Source organism: Notamacropus eugenii, chromosome 6, assembly GCF_028372415.1.
Source record: "Notamacropus eugenii isolate mMacEug1 chromosome 6, mMacEug1.pri_v2, whole genome shotgun sequence".
Classification (NCBI taxonomy): domain Eukaryota; kingdom Metazoa; phylum Chordata; class Mammalia; order Diprotodontia; family Macropodidae; genus Notamacropus; species Notamacropus eugenii.
Window position 1 is genome coordinate 377,652,148 of NC_092877.1, and position 23,803 is coordinate 377,675,950.

Here is a 23,803-nt window from a genome sequence, read left to right on the forward strand (position 1 = left end):
TCCTAGGATCAACATGTGTCATAACCACACCTTCCAAATAATTGAATCTCTTAGAGTGCTCATCTATTAATGAAAAGTCTGCGGTCACAAGAGATTGTTCATTGTAAGAAATGTTTATACTGGAGTGAGAAATATTACTGGCAGTACAGAGACATGTTCCACAGAGAAGAACACACAGTAAAAGTCCTGGTTCTGGATTCAAAGGACTAGGGGGTTCAAATTCTGTCTCTCATGCTTACTCCCTATGTGACTCTAGGCAAGTCATTTACCCTACCTTGGCCTCAGCTTCCCCACTTATAAAACAAGGGTTGGAGCAAGTAAGCTGTGATATCCTCCCAGCTCTAGTTATATGACCCTATGTTACTTGGATCTCAGTTTACTCTTCTGTAAAATGAAACAGTTGAACTATGTTCTCTCAGATCCTTTCCAGGTTTCTGTGACTTTCATGGTGTTATTCTGAAGCTTAAATGAGAGACTAATAGTTGATGCTTTTATAGCTGCCCCAGAAAGCAGGGGCTGTTTCAGCTGGGAAAACAAGGTTTGGAACTTAATAAGTGCTTAGTAAATGTTTGTTGACTAAGAGTAGTTTGGGACTTCTAAAGCACTTTGCTCCTGATCAGCCTTCAATGTCTATTGGGCATCATCCCCATTTTACAAATTATTAACCTGAAGCACGGAAGGCTTAGGGGGCTTGCCCTGGGTTGCAGAGCTTAGTGGGGGCAGAGCTGAGCCTTGGGCACTAGCACCTTACCTGGGAGTCCAAGAAACTGACAGGGACACCATGCTGTCCTGGAAATGGACCCAACCATTTCATAAAACTCATGAAGTCCTATCAACATCATGGCCTAGTATCCAACTCACATTTATTTTATCTCATGATTTTCTTTTCTTTTTGAATTCTCATATAGGGGTTTCTGCTTCAGTTTTCGTGTTGTTTTCTTTTTTTCTAAACAGAGACAAAGAGTCTGAACAAGTCCATGAAATCTGGCCCCTCCAAGAGCCAGAGGCTCAGAGTTCAATGTCTAAGGGAACGTGGGGTGGGGAGAAAGGGAGGGAGAGATGAGAAGTGCCCACTCCTTTAAAGAAGCAGTTGAGCAGGGGTGGAGGGTGATAATTAGAGATCAGATGCCATTGGCTTTCATTAAGAAACTTTAGTAGATTAAGAGGTTTGTTTGGTTTTTTTTTAACCAAAAGATCAAGAACAAGAAAATCATAGAAAAGGGAGGTAATAACAGAGGGCTTAGATCAGACTGTTTTATTGATCCTGAAGGGGGCAAGGGAACCCCCTTCAACCCTAAAAAAACAGGACTCAGTAGCCTTTAAAAGTTAGGTCCTGTCGTTGCAACAAGTAGGACCAGGTGAAGTTTGGGGGAAGAAGCAAGAAAGAAGAGGGGAAGGAGAGAGGGAAGAAGGGAGAGAGGGAGAGAAAGACGCAGAGAGACAAAGACAGAAACCGAGAGATACAGAGACAGAGAGACGGGGGAGGGAATGAGGGAGGAGAGAGAGAGAGAGAGAGAGAGAGAGAGAGAGAGAGAGAGAGAGAGAGAGAGAGAGAGAGAGAGAGAGAGAGAGAATGAGAGAGAGCTTACTCCAGGTTTACAGAGACAGAACCTATTGATTCTTGTTTCTTTGTTGATAAAAGACCTGTTGACCTGTTGCAAACAGCAAATCAATCAGTGCTTTTAAGCACTGCTGGGAAATACACAGGTTCATCCCACGCACTGTGTACTTGGCTTCCCAGGCAGCAGGTTGGGTCCAGTCACACGTCCCTGTCCTGACACCTGCACAGAATCAGGCCATGGCCAGTCACTCATTGATTGTGGCTCCTCCAGCTTCCCTGAGAAAGCCCCTGAGCATCCCAGACAGACTTCTGTTGGGACCTGGACCTTCCAATATTTCTTCTCGGGTCATGCTTGCAGGGGGCCACCAAGTTATTGGACACATGCATGATGAAATGTATCAGGTAAGTGACGGGAAAATTGGCTTTGACATCCTTCTCCAAAACTCTCTCTAGAAATGCGTTTCAACTTCAGGATAGCAGATAGTTGGAGTCTGAGGTCATGTTGGACCTGGAGGCAGGAGAGAAGTGGCTTTGAGTCCTAGCTCTGGCATTTACTATCTGTGTGAGTAACTTGGCATTATTAGGCCTCAGTTTTCTCATCTTTAAAATGGAGAGAACAGTACCTGGAGTGCTTCTAGCCCAGTGTTGTTTGTGGGAGTGACTAGTCATATATGTGTAAATGAAATAAAACAAAACCGTATGCTATGAACCTCTTGTTGAAGTTTCACAGGAGCCTAGAGCCAGGAGAAACAAGAGAGCAGAAAATCCAACACCCTCATCTACAGAGGAGTAAAATGAGGTCTAGAGATCATGGAATCACGGCATTTTAGATGTAGGGCTGTCTGTACATAAAGTGCTTTGCAAACCTTAAAGTTGTATATGAATGTCAACTATTTTGGTCAATTATTCAAAAAGCCTTATTAAATCCTTTGTGGCAGAAACTGTCCTAGGTGCTGGGGATACAAATCAATTAATCAGTGAGTGTATTATTCACCTACTTTGGCGTGCTGAAGATATAATGCCCAAAATAAAGCAGTCCCTTTCTTTGAAGGGCTAACATTCCTTCAAGAGAGACAATATGCACAGGTATACACATACAGCCACAAAACAGATTCAAGGGGATTGTTGGGGGAGGCCGAGCAGTTTGGAGATCAGGACTCATGTAGAAAGTAACACTTGAGGTGAGTTTTTAATAAACTTGGGATCATAAGAGACACAGATGAGAAAGAATGTATTTCAGGCATGAGGGATAAATATGAGAGGCACAGGGATGGGAAAGGAAAGGTCAGTTATGAAGAATAATTGATACTTGTGGTGGCGGTGGTGGTGGTGGTGAGGGTGGTGGCGACTTTAGTGGTGGTGGTGAGCATGAAGGGTTAAACCAAAAGACCTCTGAGGTCTCTTCTAACTCAGAGATTCTACAATTCTGTAAAATGAAATAACAGTTGCAAAAAGATATTTCAAGAAGCCTGGGTCCTAATCTTGCCTCTGTCAATAGCTAAATATAATGACCTGGCACAACCTACTTCCCCTCTCTGGACCTCAGTTTTCTCATTTGTAAATTAGAAGGGCCAGACTAGATGATCTCTCAGGTTACTTCCAGTTACTTAATAAATGTCTGTCGAATTGAATTAAATTGGATTCCTTCTAATATAGGGTGTTCCATCTAGTAAATACTTAATGACCTTGGAGAAATAGTTGAGAGTTGCCCAGCCTCCCTCTGATTGCATCTCTCCAGAAGGGCCAAAAAGGACACTAGCTTTGGCTTTTGCCTTTCAGGGTCTCGTTCCTGACTCTCTTCTGTTTATCTCTCTCTCTCCATTTCTCAGGAAACTGAAGATAGCCCTGTAACTTTCTGGTCATGCTTAGTTCTTTGCCTTAGTTCATATGATTTAGAGTTAACCTTTAAAGTCCAATCTCTTCATCTTCCAGAGGTGTAAATAGGAACCCAAAGCAAGAGAGTTCGTAATGTGAGTCATTAATAGTTGGGAATTCACCCAAATCTATTGTTCTTTCCACTACACCTTGACCAGGAGCTTAGGGGTGTTTATGGTTAGAGGCTCCTAAAATCAGAGTTAGAAGGGACCTTAGAGGCTATCTAGTGCCCCATTTGACCAATTAACAAATTGAGGTCCAGAGACATTAATTGATTTGCCTAAGGTCACACAGGTAGTATGCATCAGAGCCAGGCTTTTCTTACTCTACCATATTTACCGATTCAGAGCTGGAAGGGACCTTTGACTCCATCCAGGTCAATGCTTTCATTTTACAGATGAGGAAACTGAAGTCCAGAAGCAAAGTGACTTGGCTAAGATCACATATTTTCCACATTAAAATCCTTTCTGGGTATACAATCCCTTTCACACTTGCTTGTTCCAAAGTCACCAGCCGAAAATAGGTAAAAACAACTCCATTGTCAATATGAAATCCTTGCTTACAGTTCTAAGAAACAAAGAAACCAGCTATTTGTCCAACTTAAGAACTGTCTTTAGAAAAGTTCAAATTCTTTAGCCACTGACCAGAGTGATTTGAGGGGGAGGAAGGAGCACATAACTAGATGGAAACTGAGGCTGATAGATTAAGGAATTTGCCCAGGGTATCACACAGCTATTATGTGTCTAAGGCAGAATTTGAACTCAGTGGCCTCTTCATTTTACCAAATTGTTGTCAAACGGAGATGCCAAAAAAGATAAGAAAGGAGGTCAAGAACAGTTCAGTCTCTTTTGAATTCAGAATACATAAAAGGAAGTAGAGTGAAATAAGGACAGAAGGAGGGATTATGGAGAACTGTGATTCCATTATTTATTAATAGAATCAGCCTCCTCATCATCATCATAATAAAATGAAGGCAGAAAGGACTTTGGTACAAATTCCACCACGGCATAATGTTGGCTCTGTATGCTTCCATGAGATAGTCTGTTATTTTTCCCAGCTCCTTCACAACAATTCTGGTAGGAAAGGAATATAAATATTAATGTGCCCATTTTATGACTGGGAAAACTGAGACTCAGAGACATTAAGTTGCTTGTCCATGGACATACATCTAATTAATCTCAAAGCCAGAATTTGAACTCATCTCCTAACTCTAAATCTCTATTTTACCATACTTGTCTTTGCCTCCTTCAATTTCTGATCAGAGTTCTGTTGGATCTCTCTTACTATCTGTGTGTCCTTGGGGAAATCATTTAATCTCTCTGAACCTCAATTTCTTCATGAGGAGGTTAGTCTAGAGGTGGCTGGAAGCTCTTCGAAACTCTAGATCGATGATCTCATGGGCTGTGGTGGCCCTTATATCATGTGTTTTCCCTTGTCTCCTTGTGGGTAGGACTTCTCCCTCCCAGAGAGGAGAGAGAAGTCAAGGAGGGTGGAGAGAAACAGAGATAGACAGAGAAGGAGGAGGAAATGAATAAAGGAAGACAGAGGCCAAAACAGAAAGAGTGAGGTAGACGTGGACAGAGAGAAAAGAAGAGAAAGATGGAGAGAGGGTATTTGAATCCTTCCCTAGAGGTTGTATCTGTATTGACTTCTCTGTCTAGCATGGTGCCTTGTATATGGGGGACATTTAATAAACATTTGTCTTTGAGAACCCTCTGTTCAAATAAAAATGTCCTGATCAGCATAATTCCCAGCTGGTGGTCATTGCCTTTTGTCTTTTACTTCAGATCATGGATGACATCAAAGATGGCATCCGGTACGCATTCCAAACCCAGAACCAGCTCACCCTGGCCCTCAGTGGCTCTGGACACACAGCTATGGAAGCTGCCATGTTCAACCTCGTTGAACCAGGGGACTCTATCCTGGTAGGAGTGAATGGCATCTGGGGACAGCGGATAGTGAACATGGCTGAGAGGATTGGTAAATAAACCAATTCTGTCTTGGGGGGAGTTCCAGATTGACCAAGACTGGGTAGGAAAGTGACTTTAGAGAAATGTAGGCTACTGTTGGATGAATGGCATTACAAGGGAGAAGATTTTGAGCTGGAAAGGACCCTGGAAAGCATAGTTCACCTCTCTTATTTTACTGATGAGGAAACTGTGAATCCCTAATGGAGTGCTATAAATGAAAGAATACCTACTCTCAAGGAACTTGCATGTGACTGGGTTTATCTCTTTTAAGTGACTTGCTTAGGGTTACACAACTAGTAAGTGTTTGAAGTTGAATTTGAATTCAGCTCTTTCTGACTCCAGGACCAGCATTCTACCCATTGTGCCATCTAGCTGCCCACTTTAATGGCCAGTTTAATCCAAATCCCTTGTTTGCCATGCTTAAATTTCCTACCTTCCCACAGTTCTAGGACATGGATATACTGAGTAGTCATCTATCAACTAGGGAGAGATATTTCCAGGAAGAGTGGCAGGGCACATAGCAATACCTTTATTTGATTACTACAAATCCCGCTCAGGCGGTCAAACATTTGGGGTCAAACATTTCACCACACCACTCTCCACATAGAAAAGTTCCCAAAAAAAGGTGGCCCCCTAACCCCAAGAATTTCTCTATCTTCCAGAGCTTTCTAGAATGAGCTAAACTCATGGGTCTGGGGGAAGCTCTTCCACATAGCTAATACCACATTTGAGTTTCTCATCTTGGCATAGCAACATTGGCTCAAAAGAGGAGAAATGAAATGGAGGAGTGTAGATGTCAATGGGCTTAATGATTGACTGAACTGTTTACACACATTTCGCCACAGTTTCCAGGGTGATTTCTTATGAAGTTGATTCAAAAGAGATGGGTCATTACTCCAAGTTCTTATTAATGGACAACCTAAGATAGTCACAGAGGGAGCTACAGAATTTTTCATTACTGTGGGATTTCATGGGAAAACGTTTCCCAAATTTCCTTTCCAGACAAAACCTAAAGTTAGTGGGCATGACTTAAAGCCACTTGTTAGCTAAGTGACATTGGAAATGTCACTTCCCTCACTGAAATTTGGAAAGTGGACACATTGCACTGTATGACCTCTAAGTTTGCTTCCAATACTAAACCTATGACCCCATGAATTTAAAAAACTGTCAAGAAAAGTGGGCAATCAACTGGAAGGTATGGGCACTTTCTTTAAAGACAAAGGCTATCGATAAACTTCCCAGAAAAAGAATAATGAGTATATTTACATAGCACTTGAAGGTTTTTAAACAAATTTTGCATATCAGACTATTGAGCCCCTCACACCTGTGACTACAGACATCAACCTTGTTTTCCAATTGAAGAAACAAACCAAGGCTCAGGAGGTGAGTATTATCAGAGGTGAGATTTGAATCCAGACTTTTCTGGCTTCAAGGCTGATCCTTCAGCCACAGTGTCACTGTGAACTCAAATGGAATGTGGAGGAAAAGTCCAATAGGAGCAGTTTGCCATTTCCTTCTCCAGCTCATTTTACAGATAAGGAACTGAGGTAAACAGGGTTAAGTGACTTGCCCAGGGTCACACAGCTAGCAAGCTTCTGAAGTCAGATTTGAACTCAAGTCTTCCTGACTCTAGCCTGTAGCTCTATCCACTGTGAGACTCAGCTGCCCAATGACAGTATTCCTTATGAACCGTTGAAATGAAGCTAGCAGTACTTATCACTTGTCTGTCATTGAACAAATAGCACATTTGGCATACCAGCCACCAAGCAGATGTTTACAGATAGTCTAAAAATAGTGCACTGCTCAGCACCTCTTGCCCCCTTCTCCCACTACGCTGCTGCCACCTGCAGAAGTAGATGACTGCTCCTTGATTTCCCTCTGAGCCTCTGCCTCCTATATTTCTTCTTCTCATCAGGAGCCAAAGTGCACCAAATGGTGAAGGTCCCTGGAGAGTATTACACACTGCAAGACGTAGAGAAGGTAAGGGCCAGGCTGGCATTCAGCCATCCCACGCTCAATCTTCTACCCTATAATGGACTTCAGATGAATATTATACAGTAAAGGGAGTGCAACAAGAAGCACTCTGGATTAGGAGCTAGGAATCCATTTGTGGTCATATTGATAATGAGTGGGGAGCCAGATAATCCAAACCCATTCAATTTAGCTCAGCTCAGCAAACACTGGTGAAGCACCTGCACGCATAGCACTGTGCTGAGCACTTAGGGCAGATGTAATGCTGAGATGTTAAGCAGTGAGATGAAACGGTGCTGGACATGACCAGTATTGGACTTAGGGGTAGCCAAGACTTATGATTAAATATTATCATGAGCAAACATTTGCCTTTCTAAGCCTCACTTTCTTTACCTATAAAATGGGATAAAAATAGAACCTCCCTCACAAAGTTGTGAAGGTCAAATGAGAAAATATGTAAAAAGCTCCAAAAATAATGACGTTCTACATATATGTTAACTACCATCACTCTCATCATCAATATTGTCCCTGTCCTCTTAGAAGTTTACTATCAGAACATGTCAAATAAAGAGATAGCTATCGTACTAAATAATTAATGAGAAATGCATCAGAGAGGTGCCAATAAAGAGAGGCAGCAGGGCGAGGAGCGCCTCATTATCAAGGGGGGTGAGAGCAGTGCTGGGATTCATGGAGATGGTAATCTTTGAAATGGGTTTCAAAAGGTGGGTGGGAACTCCCTAGGAAGTACTGAAGACAGAAAGGGGAGGATATTTCAGACACCTCACAGCAGGAGCAAACACAGAGTGGATAGCCCAGAGCATGTTTGAGGCACAGATGTAGCCAGTTGGATTTGAAAAGGAAAGGAATATGAGAAAAGCCCAGAAGGGAGCTAGGGGGATTACCAGACTGTAAAAAGTCTGGAATATCAAGCAAAGGAGATTGAACTTTACTGGATAGGCAATAGCAAGGCTTGAAGATTTGTGAGCAGTCATATGGCCAGATCAATGAATAAGGAAATATTAGTTTGCCAGGAGTGCAATGAATTGCAGGCTCAGGTAGTAGAAACTGAAAGACCCATAGGAGGGTCCCATTCAACTTAAAAGGCATGGGATTCTGTGGGCTATTATGATATTTTAAGAAGGTGGAAATGAAGACCTGTAAAAGAGTAATGCCATCTTCTTGTCAACTTGACCGCATCATATATAATCTCTATCCAGCTCCTTTCTGCCTTCTTGTTCTAGAACCATAATTAAATCAACACTGCCATTGCTGCTGGAAAGGGCATGTCAATCCATTTTACTTTTCTTCTACTCACCTTCCCTGGAACATTCCAAGCTAAAACACCCTTCTCTGACCACCACTCCTTTGCATGTGTTGTCTGACCCCACTAGAAAGGAAGATCCTTGGGGGCAAGATCGTTTGGTTTTTTATTTATGTTCTCAATGCTCAGCACAGTGCTTGGTGCATAATAAACATTTAAAAAATGATTTTTGATTCATTCATTTAAAGGAAGGGATGAATGTGAGAGATTTTGTGGATGTAGGCATGATAGGAAGTTGCCCAAATGGAAAGGGTGAAGGAGAAGAATGAGTTGGTCGTGACACCAAGGTTTTGAACGTGGGATACCAAGTGAATGATGGGATCACTAACAGAAATACTGACAACAAAAGGAAAGGGATTCTAAGGGGAAGGATGACCTTCATTTGGAGGAAAGTTGAGTTTGAGGTGCCATCTGATGGTTAGAAAGGAAAACTCTATAGGCCACTGAAGATCAGGGTCTAAAGTCCAGAAGAGGTATGAGGAGTTAAGATGTCAATGAGGGAGTCTTTTGTCAAGAGGTGAAGACTGAAGTCACAGGAATTAAGGAGATTATTGTTTCATAGAATGTAGTGACAGGACTAAGGAAGGTCATGGCCAAAGTCTTAGGGAGCACCTACCTTAAAAATGTTCCTTTCAAAAATTTTCTTTGCATGTAATTGGGAAAAAATAAAACAATATTTAAAAATTGAAAAGAAAAATGTTCCTTTCACCTCTTTAGACCTAACAGAAAAATACATGCTCCATTGCCTTACACAGCTATTGTGTTACATAAGGCTGAACAATTCAGTTCACACTCTTTGGAAAGTCTAAAATGATGATCTTCATCATCATTATCCTTAGAATAAATAGGCTTGCAGTGATATGAAGCTGGACTTGGAGTTAGAAAGGCATGGATTCCAATCCTGCCTCTGACACTTACTGACTGTGTGACCCAAGTAAGTCACTTTCCTCCCTGATCACACCATGGAATTTAAGAGTTAGAATGATTGTTTTTGCTTTGGTTTTCTATGTTCAGTGTTTAGCACAGTGCCTGACACAGAAAAAAAAAGCATTAATGGCTTATTTGTTATTGACTCAGTCATCTCAGTTAATCTATACGAGTGGAAAACTATGACAACATACCTTGCTAGTGACTGCCCAGTTCTTGCTTGAAGATTTACAAGAAGAATTTGCCACTTCCCAAAACAACCTGTTCCAATTTGGGAGAGGTGGAATTCTTCAAACATTCCCCCTTACATTAATGTTTAATTGACCTCTTTGCAGCTTCCACCACCGCTCCCTGCAGCCCGTCCTGCCATGTGGGGCCAAGCAGAGCAAGCTTAATCCTTACACCTTAAGAGGTGTCGTTTTGACTTCACATAGTTGTTGTGAGACTCAGATGAGATAGTATGTGTGTGTGAACGCTTCAGAAATCTGAAGGCTTTAAGTGAATGTCAGTTATGATTATTGTGACGAAGATGACAGTGATAATGGTGGCAGTGACGATGATGGTGATGATAAAGAGGAAGAGCTAGCACAAGGCAGAAAGTCAATGAAGTGAATATCTCTTCTGGGTTCCCCAACAGTAGCTCCAGGTTGTCCAACCAATAGATCAAATGTTTGGAAGGACTTCAAGGCATAACCTGTCTGCTGGTAGCAGAGCCATTGTCAGCTCCATTGCATGGATTTAATTGAATTCAACAAGCATATATTGAGTGGCTGTGATAAGGTGCTGTGTGAGGTGCCAAGGACACAAACACCAGAATGATTCAGGTCCTGCACCAGTGGGGCTTGCAACCTACCAGGGACACTGCAAGTACATAAATGTGCATCACACAAGGCCAGTGGAGAATGACTAAGTCAAAAGAACAGCAGTGACAAAGCACTCTGGGAAAACATGAGGAAGAGCTATTTCAGTTGGGGAAGATTGAAAAAAACTTTGGGGACGACTCTAGGAATATGGGTGTAGAGTTGGAAGCACCTTGGAGGCCATTGCCTCCCTTGTCTAACCTCGTATAGGGGAGGAAACTCTCTCTCTCTCTCTCTCTCTCTCTCTCTCTCTCTCTCTCTCTCTCTCTCTCTCTCTCTCTCTCTCTCTCCTAGGGTCTCACTCAACATAAACCCATGGTGCTCTTTCTCGTCCATGGAGAATCATCCAGTGGAATACTTCAGCCCTTGGATGGATATGGTGATCTTTGCCACAGGTTAGTCCCACAGACCCCCTAGGTAAGGTGAGAAGAGTGGCTATCAGTATCCCAGATTCCTTACTTTGGCTTGAAATCCATTTACCCCTCATGATCCACCCCTTAACCTCCCCAGGAGCATTACCTTGGTAAATTTTATGAACTTTTCCTTGGTAGAATTTCAGAATACTTTCTAGAAAATTATTTGAGGGACACTTTGTGGTTCACCATGTGGATATGACCTACTTCCCTCAAGCACAATAAACTGTAATCTAACCTGGCCAGGGAAGGAGTTTCCCAGTGAATTAAATATCCTGATTAAAAAAGGATAAAGCTACATCCTACACCCAGGTCACCCATTTTCCAAGAATTTAAAACCTATTAAAGTTTAAAACTGAACTGACATTTGGGACTGTGTGTGCATGTATGTACTCATATATACATAACCTATGTGTGTATGTGTATACACATACATACATGTAAGTACACACACCTAGGTGCATGTATGTAGAGTATGTGCCAAGTTTTTTTTTAATAGTCTTATTTGATCGTCACAACAGCCCTATGAGATAGGTGCTGTTATTATCCGCATTGTACAGTCGAAGAAACAGGCAGACAAAGGTTAAATGACTTGCTCAGGGTCACACAGCCAGTATGAGTCTGAGGCCAAATTTGAACTCAAGTCTTCCTGACTCCGGACCCAGAGTTCTAACCACTGCACCACCTGACTGCCTATGGATAATTCACTTCAAGCCTTGGCTTCCTTATCTATACATCAGGAGTATCAATGCCTGTAATAACTACCTCACTGGACTATAAGAAGATCAAATGGGATAAGGGATACTCAATACTTTGTGCTGGAAAGATCATCAAGTAATACCTTCTTCCATGAACTTTTCCTCTCTCTCTTTGTCAGGCATAATTGTTTGCTCCTAGTGGACTCTGTAGCCTCTTTAGGGGGAGCTCCAATTTACATGGACAAACAAGGTAAGAATCACTCAGAGGTCCCTTTTAATCCCTACACTGATGAGCCCCCATTTGGGCTTCCAGATGCTGCCAGATGGGCTGCGGTGCTGAGATTCCTACATGATTCAGTTGTATCATATAGAAAGACACCTAACCCACTATATTTGACCCTTTCATCTACCATGAAGACCAAATTCCCTCATGGGTAACACTACTTTGATTGTGGCTCCTTTTAAATGCAAATTTCTTACCTAGGAAAGGAAGAGTTACATTAGCACCACTGTCCTATTAGCAAAAATGATTACCCAGACTAATGACTAAATTCTTGGAAAGCAAGTCCCTGGGGCACTAAGATCTGAGATGGGTCACTCCTAATGGAGAAGAGAGGGCTGGGCAAAGTCTGGAGAATGGACATTGCCCAACAGGAGCACAGCAGGGTAAGTTTCCAAGAGGGCATTGGAGAGCCAAATATTGGGGTAAGGATTGTTGTAGAAAAATGGACACTAAATGAGCCTGCCCCAGGCACTAGGTGCTGCACAGACCAGAATTAATCACCAAGACTTTACTTTGCCCCCAACCAGAATTCTGTTTGAAGGAATTGAAAAAGAATATTGAGAAGGATCTCCCCAAGTGCTCCAAGCCTGACTCCTCAGGGAGAGATCTGGAGCACTAAGCCCCATTCTTACAGAGCAAAGAACAAATGTCACTTGAATTCTTCTTTGTTAAACCAGGCATTGACATCTTGTACTCTGGCTCTCAGAAAGTCTTAAATGCCCCTCCTGGCACTTCCCTGATTTCCTTCAGTGAAAAAGCCAGGTAAGCTTGCTATCCTATCATCCCTTTGTCTTCCCATTTCATTGATTTCCTGACATGCTTCCCACCCCTGTGAATTCCCCCTAGAAACAAGGGTTAACAATAAAGTAAAATAGACTAACAAGGCAAACCTGTCTGACTGCACATGCACCATCCTCCACCTCTCACCCAAGAAGAATGTGTTTCATCCTCTATTCTTGGAGACCAAGATTGCTTATCGTAATTAGTCTGAGTATACTTGTCCTCCTTTACATTATTATAACCACTGGGTATGTTCTGATATTCTCTGTCTTCATGACTTCCTGCAAGTCTTCCCCCATTCCTTCAAATTCTTCATAGTCATCATTTTTGGACTCCCGATACTTTTAGATTGTGTTTGAGTCAAGTCAATACCTTTATTTAGCACTTTGTTGTATATTAATTTCACAAGCTACAATTTCCTCTATGTTGAACATACTGATTTCGTGTATTACAATTTCTTTAGTCACCCCCATTTTATTTATAGTAATTTTGTAGCCACAACAAGTGATGTTATGAATATTTTGTTATCATCACAAGCTTTGATTCTGTCACTGAGTTCTTTGGGGAGATATTTCCAATAACAAATTCACTGGGTAGGAGTAGATTGATGACTTTTCCCATATCAATTCCAAATTTTTGTGGAGAATAGGAAGACCAGTTCTTAGCTCCATTCTTATAGTCATAGTCCCTCCAACATCAACTTGCTGGTTTTTTTGTTTTTGTTTTTTGTTTCATTATGTCACTGATTTTCTGAGTCTGAGCTCACCTCAGAATTACCTTAATTTACATTTCCCTTATCAGTGTCTTGGAGCATTTTTTTTTTCTCCAAACAGTGAACATTTGCATTTCTTCTTCTAAAAAGTGTTTTTTGAAATTTGAAAAGTTCATTCCCCATTATCTTGTCATATAACTAAATGTCTTCTCTGCACTGGAACAGTCCCTTGTCTACCCCAGCTGCTGGCCTCATAATGAGTCAGTCTCTGGTTGGTAGCCCAAATCAGCATTCATATTTGGGTGTCCTACAAATATCGTATAGTTATGCTTAGAGAGTTTTTAAAATCCATGAAAGGCCATAAATATCTAAAGAAAAGAAAATATTTGTTTTGGTAACACAACTCTTTTACTCACATCCTCATGAATGGGACCATTCATTTGGATGGATTATAGAATTGCTTGGGCATCCAAAAGCTGGATCAATGTGAACATGACCTATTATGAACCTTTGAACATTTAATTAGGCTCAGCAGGAGAGGGCTGTTAAATTTTTAGTCACTTCCATGCTATATCCCTTCAAAGAGCTACTCGGAAATGGCAAAAAATCCCAAAACTCATTAATTTGTGGCTTAACGGGTGTGTGTGACATTCTGGGAACTCATGGGCATTCAAGTCACCTTACGAAAACATACCACCCAGTTTCTCCATCCTGGGCCTTTACTCAATATCTTCATACTAAATAGTAATGCTTGTTTAGACAGGGCAACCCAGAGTCATCTGGTTGAGGTTGATAAGGTTAAAGGATGGAGATTTTATTGATATGTCTTCTTATCCAAAGCATAAGTATCCCCCTCCTGGAACACACACAGTACAATTGAGACTATGATGATCCCTCTTTGACAGGGGATGAATGAGGGTACTCACCAGTGACCCTATCCTGCGTATGAAGGATTGGGTCTTGGTTGGTGGATCTCTGAGATGGTTCTGCGATTTTGGTTCTCTGGATAGAACCAAGAAGACTGAAACTGAGAGGTAGAGAGAACAGAAGAGCAAGAAGGTTTGACTGGGATTCACAGAGGGGAAGCCTGTACATTTGAGTGGGCAAGGAATTATGAGGGCCTAGGTGAAGAGGAAACCATGTAGCCCCAGGGATAGCAATAGCTGGGGGAAGACAGAGAACAGGGAAAATTCATGGCCAATATGAGAGGCACAGGAATAAGATGTGGAAGCAATAGAGGGGGATTGGTGGAGTTATCATGGGGCCCAAGGTATCTGAACACAGACTAGGCACTCTTGACCAGTCTGGATTTCCTGGACCAAGTTCTGCATTCTCTATATTTATCACTTTAGTTCTGATTCTGTCTCTCTCTGTTTCTCTCTCTATGCCTCTGTCTGTCTGTCTGTGTATCTGTGTCTCTCTGTCTCTCTCTCTCTGTCTCACTCCCCCTCTTTATATGTATGTGTGCATAATATACACACACATGCATATATACACACATTGATATCCATATATTTAATATTATTTAATTAATATTAATTTAATACCACACTTTTTATCAACACCAGCCTCTCCTACTAACCTCAACTACCCAGCTCAGGCACCACACCAGAACTAGATTTTCCCTCCCCAGGAAGTATGTACATGCAGTGTTTATACGTACCCTCCTTCAGAGTATTTTTGAGAGAGAGACAGACAGGCAGGGCCAAATGGAGACAGGGAGAAGAGCTCGAGGAGTCTATCCCTCAGAGAAGTGATAGGGTCATTTTTGTCATTTAAAGGCTCTGGCTCCAGCCTCTCTTTCTAGGCAGATGACACAGTACTCCCCTCCTCCTGCACTCTCCACTCCAACCTCTCTGACTTACAACTTCGTCCCTGTACGTACGTAACATTCCATCCAAAGGTTGCGTCTGCCATGATTGGAATGTTCTCTCTCCTTTCTTGCATATCACAGATCCCCTTACTCCTTTGAAGGCATCAATGAAGCAGACTTTGCTGATTCTCCCAGGTCTTAGTGTGCCTTGTCTTCCTCCATCATTAGATGTCTTCTAAATTCAGTCTTCCTGGAAATTAGAGGAAAACAACTTCCTTTTCTGCCAGCTTCTCCACTTCACACACACACACACACACACACACACACACACACACACCAGCTAATTCCTCAATACAAATTGTGTAAACAAACAAAAACATCGTAATTCTTGTGATTAGCTTTTCATTTATCCCTGGTGACCCCCAGAAGCAGAATCAAGGTTAGGTATTCCATCAAATATGTCTCAGTTCTTCCTGTTTCTCAGTTTTACCAGATGGCAGCACCAAATTCCATCCCGTATATCAAGTCATGATGATCTATTGTTGTTTATGAAGCAGGATTGGCCAAGCAACTTTCTTTGTAAAAGGGAAGGATCACCACCAGGCACACATGTAGGAACCGGCTGGTTTGGAGCCTTCTTGTAACACTAGGCAAAGGATAAGTGTTGAATTTTCTTTCTCTTTTCTATTTCCCAGAAGTAAGATATTTAATCGAAAGACAAAACCTGTTTCTTTCAATTTGGATATGAAGTGGCTGTCCAACTTTTGGGGTTGTGACAACAATCCTAGAAAGTAAGTAATCAAGGGTTATGAGCTACACTCCCTGTGTATCCATAGCAAGAATGTGCACTTAGAAAACCAGCCTTTCTCATGCCACTCGATAGTAAAATTAGACCCATCAAATTGAAAGCTGGGAAAGACCTTGGAGACCCACAGTTTATAGGTGAACAGACAAGGTCACACACACGTAGTAATTGGCTTTCACTTTTCACAAGCTTCCAAAGAGAAGCCTGACCTAACCTCACACCTTTCCAAATAATGACATGAATTAGACTGCGCCCGAATTTAGTGTATACCCCTAAAATGATATCTCATTGAAAGAAAAGAGAGACAGAGATACACAGAGACAGAGAGGAGAGAGGAGGGAGAGATATAGAGAGAAAAGAGAAAAAGAGAAATACAGACAGAAAGAGAGACAGAGAAACAGAGAGATGCTGAAAAAAAAACACTGCTTATAGGTTACATTAAGGGCATATAAATGTCACATTTAAGGGGCCATTGTGGCCCACATAGTGTTCTGTAATACATGGGTTCTCAAATTTTTAGCCTCAGAATCCCTTTTTTCTCTTAAAAATTATGGAGAACCCTGAAGAGCTTTTATTTAAGTACATCTATTGATATTTAGCATATTAGAAATCAAAACTAATAAAAATTTTAAACATTTCTTAATTCATTAAAAATTTCAGTAAGTCAAGTAACATTTTTATGACAAAAAAGCTATTTTAACATGGAGAAGAGAACATTTAATGGGGCATGCTATTTGTCTTTGAGTGTATGAAAGACTTCCAAGTGGAAGAGAGATTTTTGCCTCATTCTGCTTGGTCTTATGTAATAGAACATGAAGCTATGTCATGGGAGCCTAGAACTAGACATGAGGCATCTGACCCAGCCTCAAGTTCCAGGGAAGAAGCAGATGGAGGGTTGACATCAGCCAATGCCTCCTAACAATCAGAGCTGTTTAAGAGTGAGTGGCCCCCTCGGCAGGTGGCAGGAGGGTTTTCCCTTATCAGAGGTCTTCAAGCAAAGGCTGGATGGCCACTCATGGACTTAATTGTAGAGGAGAAGCTTAACCAGGCACTGGTCCGATGAGATGACTTCTTAGGTCCCTTCCAGCTCCAAGGTTCTGTGAATCTAGCCTCCTCTGGGCTGGGATAGTCCTGCTTCCATCACCTACACAGCCATCGAATTCCATGTCTCCTGGTGTCTTTCAGGTATCATCACACCACCCCAATCCTTAGCCTCTATAGCCTTCGAGAGAGCTTGGTCCTGTTAGCTGAAGAGGTAAGCACTTTCTTGATAACCCAACCTCGGCTGAGGAGGGGAAGGCCAGGAGAGGGGAGGAGGAAAGCCTCCATGAACATCTGATCCTCTTTCTGCAGATTTGTTCATCAGGAGCTTTGCTGGGGGTAAGGAGGGGGTGGATTGTATTCTATTCCAAAGCAAAGTTATGGACCCTTGATGTATAACCAGGAAAGGCAGTGGGGTATGGTGGGTATGGAGCTGCCCTTCATGGCAGGAACACTTGGGTTCAGGTTCCTCTTCACCATCCTGTGTGTCCTGGAAATGTCATTAACCCAGTTGCCTAGGAAGCTCTCTAACATTTTATCAGTTGTATACAGGAAGACACACATTTTTGGACATGACCAATGTAGGAATTTGTTTTCTTTAACTCTGAACAGTTATTACAAAAGTTCTTCTCCTCCCTCTTTCAGCCATGGGGGTGGGTTAAAAGAGAAAAAAAATAAATGTTCATTAATTGAAAAAATAATAAAGTTAGACTATAACATTTGACAATCTCAGGAGTTCTCTAAACATAAAATCATAATTTAGGATAGTATGATGACCTAGGAAGGCTAGGAGGAGCCTTGAGGGACATGTGCCCATCCTAGCTTAGTAGACGGAGCACAGGTCTAGGAGGCAACCAGACCTGAGTTCAAATCCTGCCTCAGGTACTGCCTAGATACATGGTCCTGAACAAGTAACTTAGTCTTTCCCTGACTCAGTTTCTTCATCTGTAAAATAAAAATATTAGTAACATCAAGATGTTGTGAGGATCAAATGAGATAACAGATGTAAAACATTCTACAGATCTTAATTTGCTATCTAAACATTACCTGTTGTTACTGCCATGATTCTGCCTGGCTGAACATAGTGTAACACAACCACAGTTGGTTTGATAGCCAAGGCTTTCCTGAAGGATGTGCAAAGGCAGAGAGATGATGGAGAGATGTCCTCAGTCTCTAGAAAGTTCTGAGAAGTTGTGTGTCCCACAGATCATCCTCCTTTAAACTCTTCCTAAAAAGGGTATGCCCCTGTGGATGCCCCATTCTCACCCTGACCAAAGGCTGATCAGAGAAAGCTCTTCCTGAGAGTGGCAGAAATGTCTCCCCCTAAAGGCTAAGTCTGTTTATTCTTATTCTGACTTTAACCTTGCAAAATCTTCTGCAATGATCCTTTTACTTCAAGACTGGGCATGGCCAGTATCCACAAGTTTTATGTTCCAGTATTTTTGCAATATGGGGTTTTTCCTCAAATATTCTTCATGTCTCCAAGCCTGCCACAGGCATTGAGTCAAACTGAACACAATATTCTCTAGCTGAGGGATTTACCCCACCCCCACCAAAAAAGATTACAAGCTGCTTCCTTGTCTACTCCCCCATGTCTCACCCCATGGATTGGTGGACATTTTTTTTTAATCGCTGAAAGTCACATAAAAATAAATCACTCATGATTTGTGGCTCAGGCAGCTGGAATGGGAAGAGGGAGCAGCAGCTTGAGATGGCTGGAGAGAATCCTAAGCTGGCATTGCCTGCTGGAGGAGAGGTTCACATCCCTGGGGTCCACAAAGCTGAGACCATTGTGGAGTGGCTTACTCAGGCTGCTGGTGAGGTGAAGGGAAGGCTCGCTAGAAAAGTGAACATATCATGCTCTCTCACAGGCTGCCCCAGAAGACTGTCCTGACTAGATGGGAAAGGAAGTTTGGAGGGAGATGGTCAGCCACCATCACCTCTTGTCTGGGGGGACACAACAGAACAAGGGATGAGTTCAGAGACAGGGATCTAGGTGTGAATCCAATTCTTTCACTTGGCTGCTCCTTTTGTTTCACTTTCTGGGCCTCAGTTTACTCACCTGTAAAATGAGAGCATGGGACTAGATGACCTCCAAGGTCTTTTCTGGCTTTAAATTGTTCTCATTCTCTTCTCTTCCTCTCCCTCCTTACTTTTCCTCTATTTCTCTCTACTTGTTCTCAGCCTCCTTTCTACACATTAGACCAGTAAGAAGTCTGGGGTCCACTGTGACTCCAGGATCCCTGTCTGCTGCACCTGGGAGGCCCTCATCTTTCTTCATCATCTTTCTGTGGGGTATCCTTTTCCTTTCTGCAGTCATAGAACTTCAAGGCCTCCGTTTTCTTTGTTCAGGGCCTGGAGAAGAGCTGGAAGAAGCATCGGGAGGCCATGGAATACCTGCACAAAGGGCTCCAGAACCTGGGCCTCCAGCTCTTTGTGAAGGACCCAGTAAGGCCAGAGGAATGGGCCAGAAGGCTGGGGGGTCTGGCAAGAAGGGAGAACTCTCCCCCATTGCATCTCTGGGGTCCAGCACCATCGAAATGCACAAAGATGGGGCCTGAGCTCAGGGTCAAGGGAAAGAAAATGCCAAGGAAAAGAAGCGTGGGTCTTACCCTCTGGGGTTCCCAGCCCAGGCAGGGGTGGGGCAAGGTCTGGACACAGACCTTGGGAAAGCAGAGGGATTAGTAGAGCTAGAGGAGATGGGCTCAGGGCCTGGCACCCCAACTTCCTCTCAGTGGGTGGATGGGGTGCTGGACTTGAAGGCAGGAAGCCCTGGGTTCAAATTCTGCCTCAGACAACAGCTATGGGAATCTGGGTCAGTTACTCCACTCACAGGCACTTATGAGTTTGATCCATCTCAGTTGTGCCAAAATTCTAGACCCTTTAAGGGTTTACAAACAATAAAAGCCCTATGAAATTCTGGACACAGTCATCTCTGTTATAATGACATGTTCCCATCATCCCTGACACTGACCTACCTGTCTTTGCTAAGGGAACGGAGAGCCTGCCTAGTGGCAGACGCGTCCCTATAATCCCTGCTTCCAGGGAAGCTAAGGCTGATGGGAGAGAAGGGCACTCAGTCTTTAAAAAGAAAGTGTATAAAGAAATAAGTAAACTTTAAAAACCTTAAAAATACCAGATAAATCCTTGTTATGAGCATCAGCATCTGCTGCTGTGGCCGAGTAGACTGAGAAGCCAGGAGGATCTGGGTTCATATGCATCCTTTAACCCAGGAATGTCAAACTGAGAGAGAAAGCGGAGGTCACAAACCTGCACCTAAGGGTCCCTGCGGGCTTCCTATTGACGCAGTTTTCTAATATAGCATTCTCCATGTCTCATTGTATTTGTAAACATATTTTATTAAATACTTCCCAATTACATTTTAATCTGGTGAGGCTTCAGGAGTGTTGCACAAAGCCTTGCACCTCTGCATAGATCCAGCCCTTTTTCCTAGCCTATGAGTGTCGTATGGTCAATGCCACATCATTTATCCAGAGCCCGAGTCAAGTTGAGAATCTGAGAAAGTTACCCTTAACTTAGGGTTGGCCACCAGAGCTTTGCCTCGGGGCACTGAAATTTAGAAATGCAATAAAATACAAATTAAAAATACATAAATTTAGAAATACAGCACTCATTTAGCAACTGAACTCAACACCTTGTTAGCAAGGGTATCTAGTTAGAACAAGAATCTGATAGTTCCCTGATAGAACCACCCTAGCGGAGCTGCCCTGAGGCCTAGTCCCACTCTGCTGCCTTCCCAGGGGACAATCTCTCCAGCAGGGGCCAGACAAGGTCCCCGCCCCACCATGGGTCAGTGTCCTGGAGTCTCTCCATTTAGCATCCCAAGGTTCAGGCTCTTTTCCCACCAACTGAATTTATCTTTAAAAATTTATTCCTTTGGCGCCGCTGGACACAGGACCCAGAGTTTCTGGTCACCCACCACTCTGGGCTCAGGAAGCCAAAAGGAGTATCCCCCTGGAAAACTCAGGCCTAAATGACCTAGCTTGTTGCTTTCCCCTTCTGATCTCCTCCAGATGTGAAGATGATGCCTGTGAGCACCTGCATGTGGTTTTGTTTTCTAGAAGGCGAGGTTACCCACAATCACTGCAGTGGCTGTGCCTCTAGGATACAACTGGAAGGACATCACCTCCTATGTCATGAAGCATCATGGCATTGAGATCTCAGGAGGCCTGGGACCCTCTGAAGGACTGGTAAATCTGGGAAGGCAGGGCCAATGGGACCCAGAGACCTGACCATGAAGCTCATTGGGCTCTATGTCTGTTTGTGCTCAAGGAAGCTATAACCTCTTGGCTGTAGTACAGGGGGAAGAGTTTTGGATCTGGAGTCAGAGCAACTGGGTCCCAACCTGAGCCCTACCACTTACTCTCTGTGCATATCACTTCCATTCTCTGGGCCTCAGTTTCCTCATTTGTACAATTTGAAAGTTGGACTGGGTGATCTCTAGCTTCCCTTCTAGATCTAACCTATAACCCTATGATCTATGTCTCTGTGTTGAAATGGGGAAAAGCTCCAGATGTTTGCCACTTCTCAGTGTGTGTGTGTGTGTGTGTGTGTGTGTTAAGATGCACTCATCTACAGAATCACTGAATCTTAGAGACAGATGGGACCCTAAGGTCATCCGGTCCAAGAATGCCTCTAAGCACCACCAGCAAGAAGTCATCCACATTCTGCCCACAGGCAGAAGCTACTGCCTTCCACATACCATTCTCTAGGACACATCAAGTAACAAAAATAACGGTAGCAATGAGAGTTGTCATTTGTCTAGGGCTTTAAAGTCTGCGAAGCACTTAGCACGCTATCTCATTTGTATGGTAGGTGCTATTTTTAGCCCTACTTTACAGATGAGGAAACTGCAGCCCAGGCACGGTAAGTGACAGGGGTTTATTCTCTTATTCTGTGCCTTCCACGGGGTAAAATATCAAAGGAGCAAGTCATGACAGCTGTCTTCCTGGACCCAGTCATTTCCTTGGGGAAACCACAAAAAGCCAAATAAACAAATTGATCTAGGATATGATGAGTCTCCACAGACTTCTCAGTGCACCTGGAGTTTGAAGAGGCAGCAAGGAGGGGGAGGTATGCCTAAGCAGCAATGTGTCTGAAAAAAATTTGGGCATCTCAGTGGACCTCAAGCCCGTAAGTCAGCGACGCAATAGAACAGACAAAAAGGCACAGCAGGAAATGGAGCCTTGATGTGAGGGAAGAAGTTTCGAACAGCTGAAGTTATAGGGACTCTACAGGCTACCTCAGGAAGAGTCCCATGAAGTGAGCCTGGAAGGAAGTAAAGGTTCTCATAGACAGAAGTAAATAGGTAATAGATCTGAGGCAGGGTGGGGCAGCCTAGTCAAAGGCAGGGACTGAAAGCCTGAACCATCTAGTTCTTATTTTACAGATGAGCAAACTGAGGCTCAGAACAGATAGGTGTCTTTTCCAAGGTCTTTCAGCTAGGAAGTGTCAGCAGAGGAATTTATTACCAGATCTTTCTGACTCCTAGTCCAGAGGTCTAGTCCTACCCTAAGCTGGAACTTCGACGCTCAGTCTGGGTATCAACAAACAGGCCAGTTTGATTGAAATGCCCAGTGCACAAAAGGGAGCCTGGGTGGTCGGCCAGGCCTCTGTGGGGAAGGGCCCACCAAGGATCCTGACCTTTGGCTGAAGCTGCCCTCCATGGAGGTGACCATGTTCTTGTGTTCTCACCCATCTTAGGTGCTGAGGATTGGTCTCCTGGGGTGCAACGCCACCAAAGCCAACGTGGACCGAGTCATCCGGGCCTTGAAGAATGCCCTGAAAGATTGCCCCAAAAACAAGTTGTAGGGGCTCTGGCCCTCCTCGTTCCCCTCCTCATCTGAAAGAAACTGAGCCTGAAGTTGACTCAGGTTTAGTTTGGGGGTAGGTGAGAATCTAAAAGAGAGGGAGCCAGGAAAGGGAGAGGATCATGTGTGCTCTTGACAAAAGAAAGAGAGGGCAGACAGGCAAAGTAACGGGGGCCAGGGCCCCTCTCTGCTCCCTGTCTTTGTGGGTCCTCCCTTTGTTCTAGTAGTGCATCCTCCTCTACAGGCCAATCATCCCTCAGTCCCTTTCCTATAGAGCTCAGAGCCCCAAACCTCTGGGAAAATAGTCTTTGCAGGTCCTGATTTCTCAAGGGTTTTCTGGGACTAGGAAATGTGTCAGTCCAACCTGTGCATATCTTTCTTTAATTAAAGAACCAGTTTGATCCCCCCCCCCCCGACCTTTCCGTCTCTTTCTCCTCTCAACCCAATCTTCCCCACAAAGAAGACCAAACAATGATCTGTACAACAGCCCTCAAGGCCCCCGTAGAAGGACCCTAAGGAAATCTGAGAGACATGAGAATGGCCCCAATGAGGCCAGGGTCTAGAGCAGGAGCTCCCAGTCTAAGATTGTGCACCCCAAAAGAAGCTCAGCGAGGGCTTCTCCAAAAAGTCACCATATTAACTGATTAAAACTGAAATCCATCAGCCTCTATTTTCTTTTTTATGTGTACACACAATGGTAAAATTTAGAATGAGTGGACAGTAGGAAGGTTTACTGAGCACCAGTGCATTGGAAGACTCAAAACACTTGAGAACCTCTGGTGAGGAGTTGGAGCAGACTTAGCTCAACAGGGACCAACCCAAGAACAAACACACACATACATATGCACATGCACATACGCACACAAACATGCATACATACACAAACACACATACACACACACACATACTTTACCGCCAACCCTACCCCATCCCCAGCAACAG

At 43.3% G+C, this 23,803-nt stretch overlaps 1 protein-coding gene across 1 annotated transcript; it reads left to right on the top strand.

The window, feature by feature from the left end:
• The first annotated feature begins 1,680 nt into the window (after positions 1-1,680).
• Positions 1,681-23,524, top strand: AGXT (alanine--glyoxylate aminotransferase). The gene is made up of 11 exons (XM_072618754.1): positions 1,681-1,963; positions 5,224-5,416; positions 7,322-7,386; positions 10,780-10,880; positions 11,776-11,846; positions 12,557-12,641; positions 15,880-15,975; positions 17,175-17,244; positions 19,383-19,478; positions 21,113-21,241; positions 22,755-23,524. The coding sequence occupies exons 1-11, from the start codon at positions 1,799-1,801 to the stop codon at positions 22,860-22,862; spliced, it is 1,179 nt and encodes a 392-aa protein (XP_072474855.1). The 5' UTR covers positions 1,681-1,798; the 3' UTR covers positions 22,863-23,524.
• Positions 23,525-23,803: the final 279 nt, after the last annotated feature.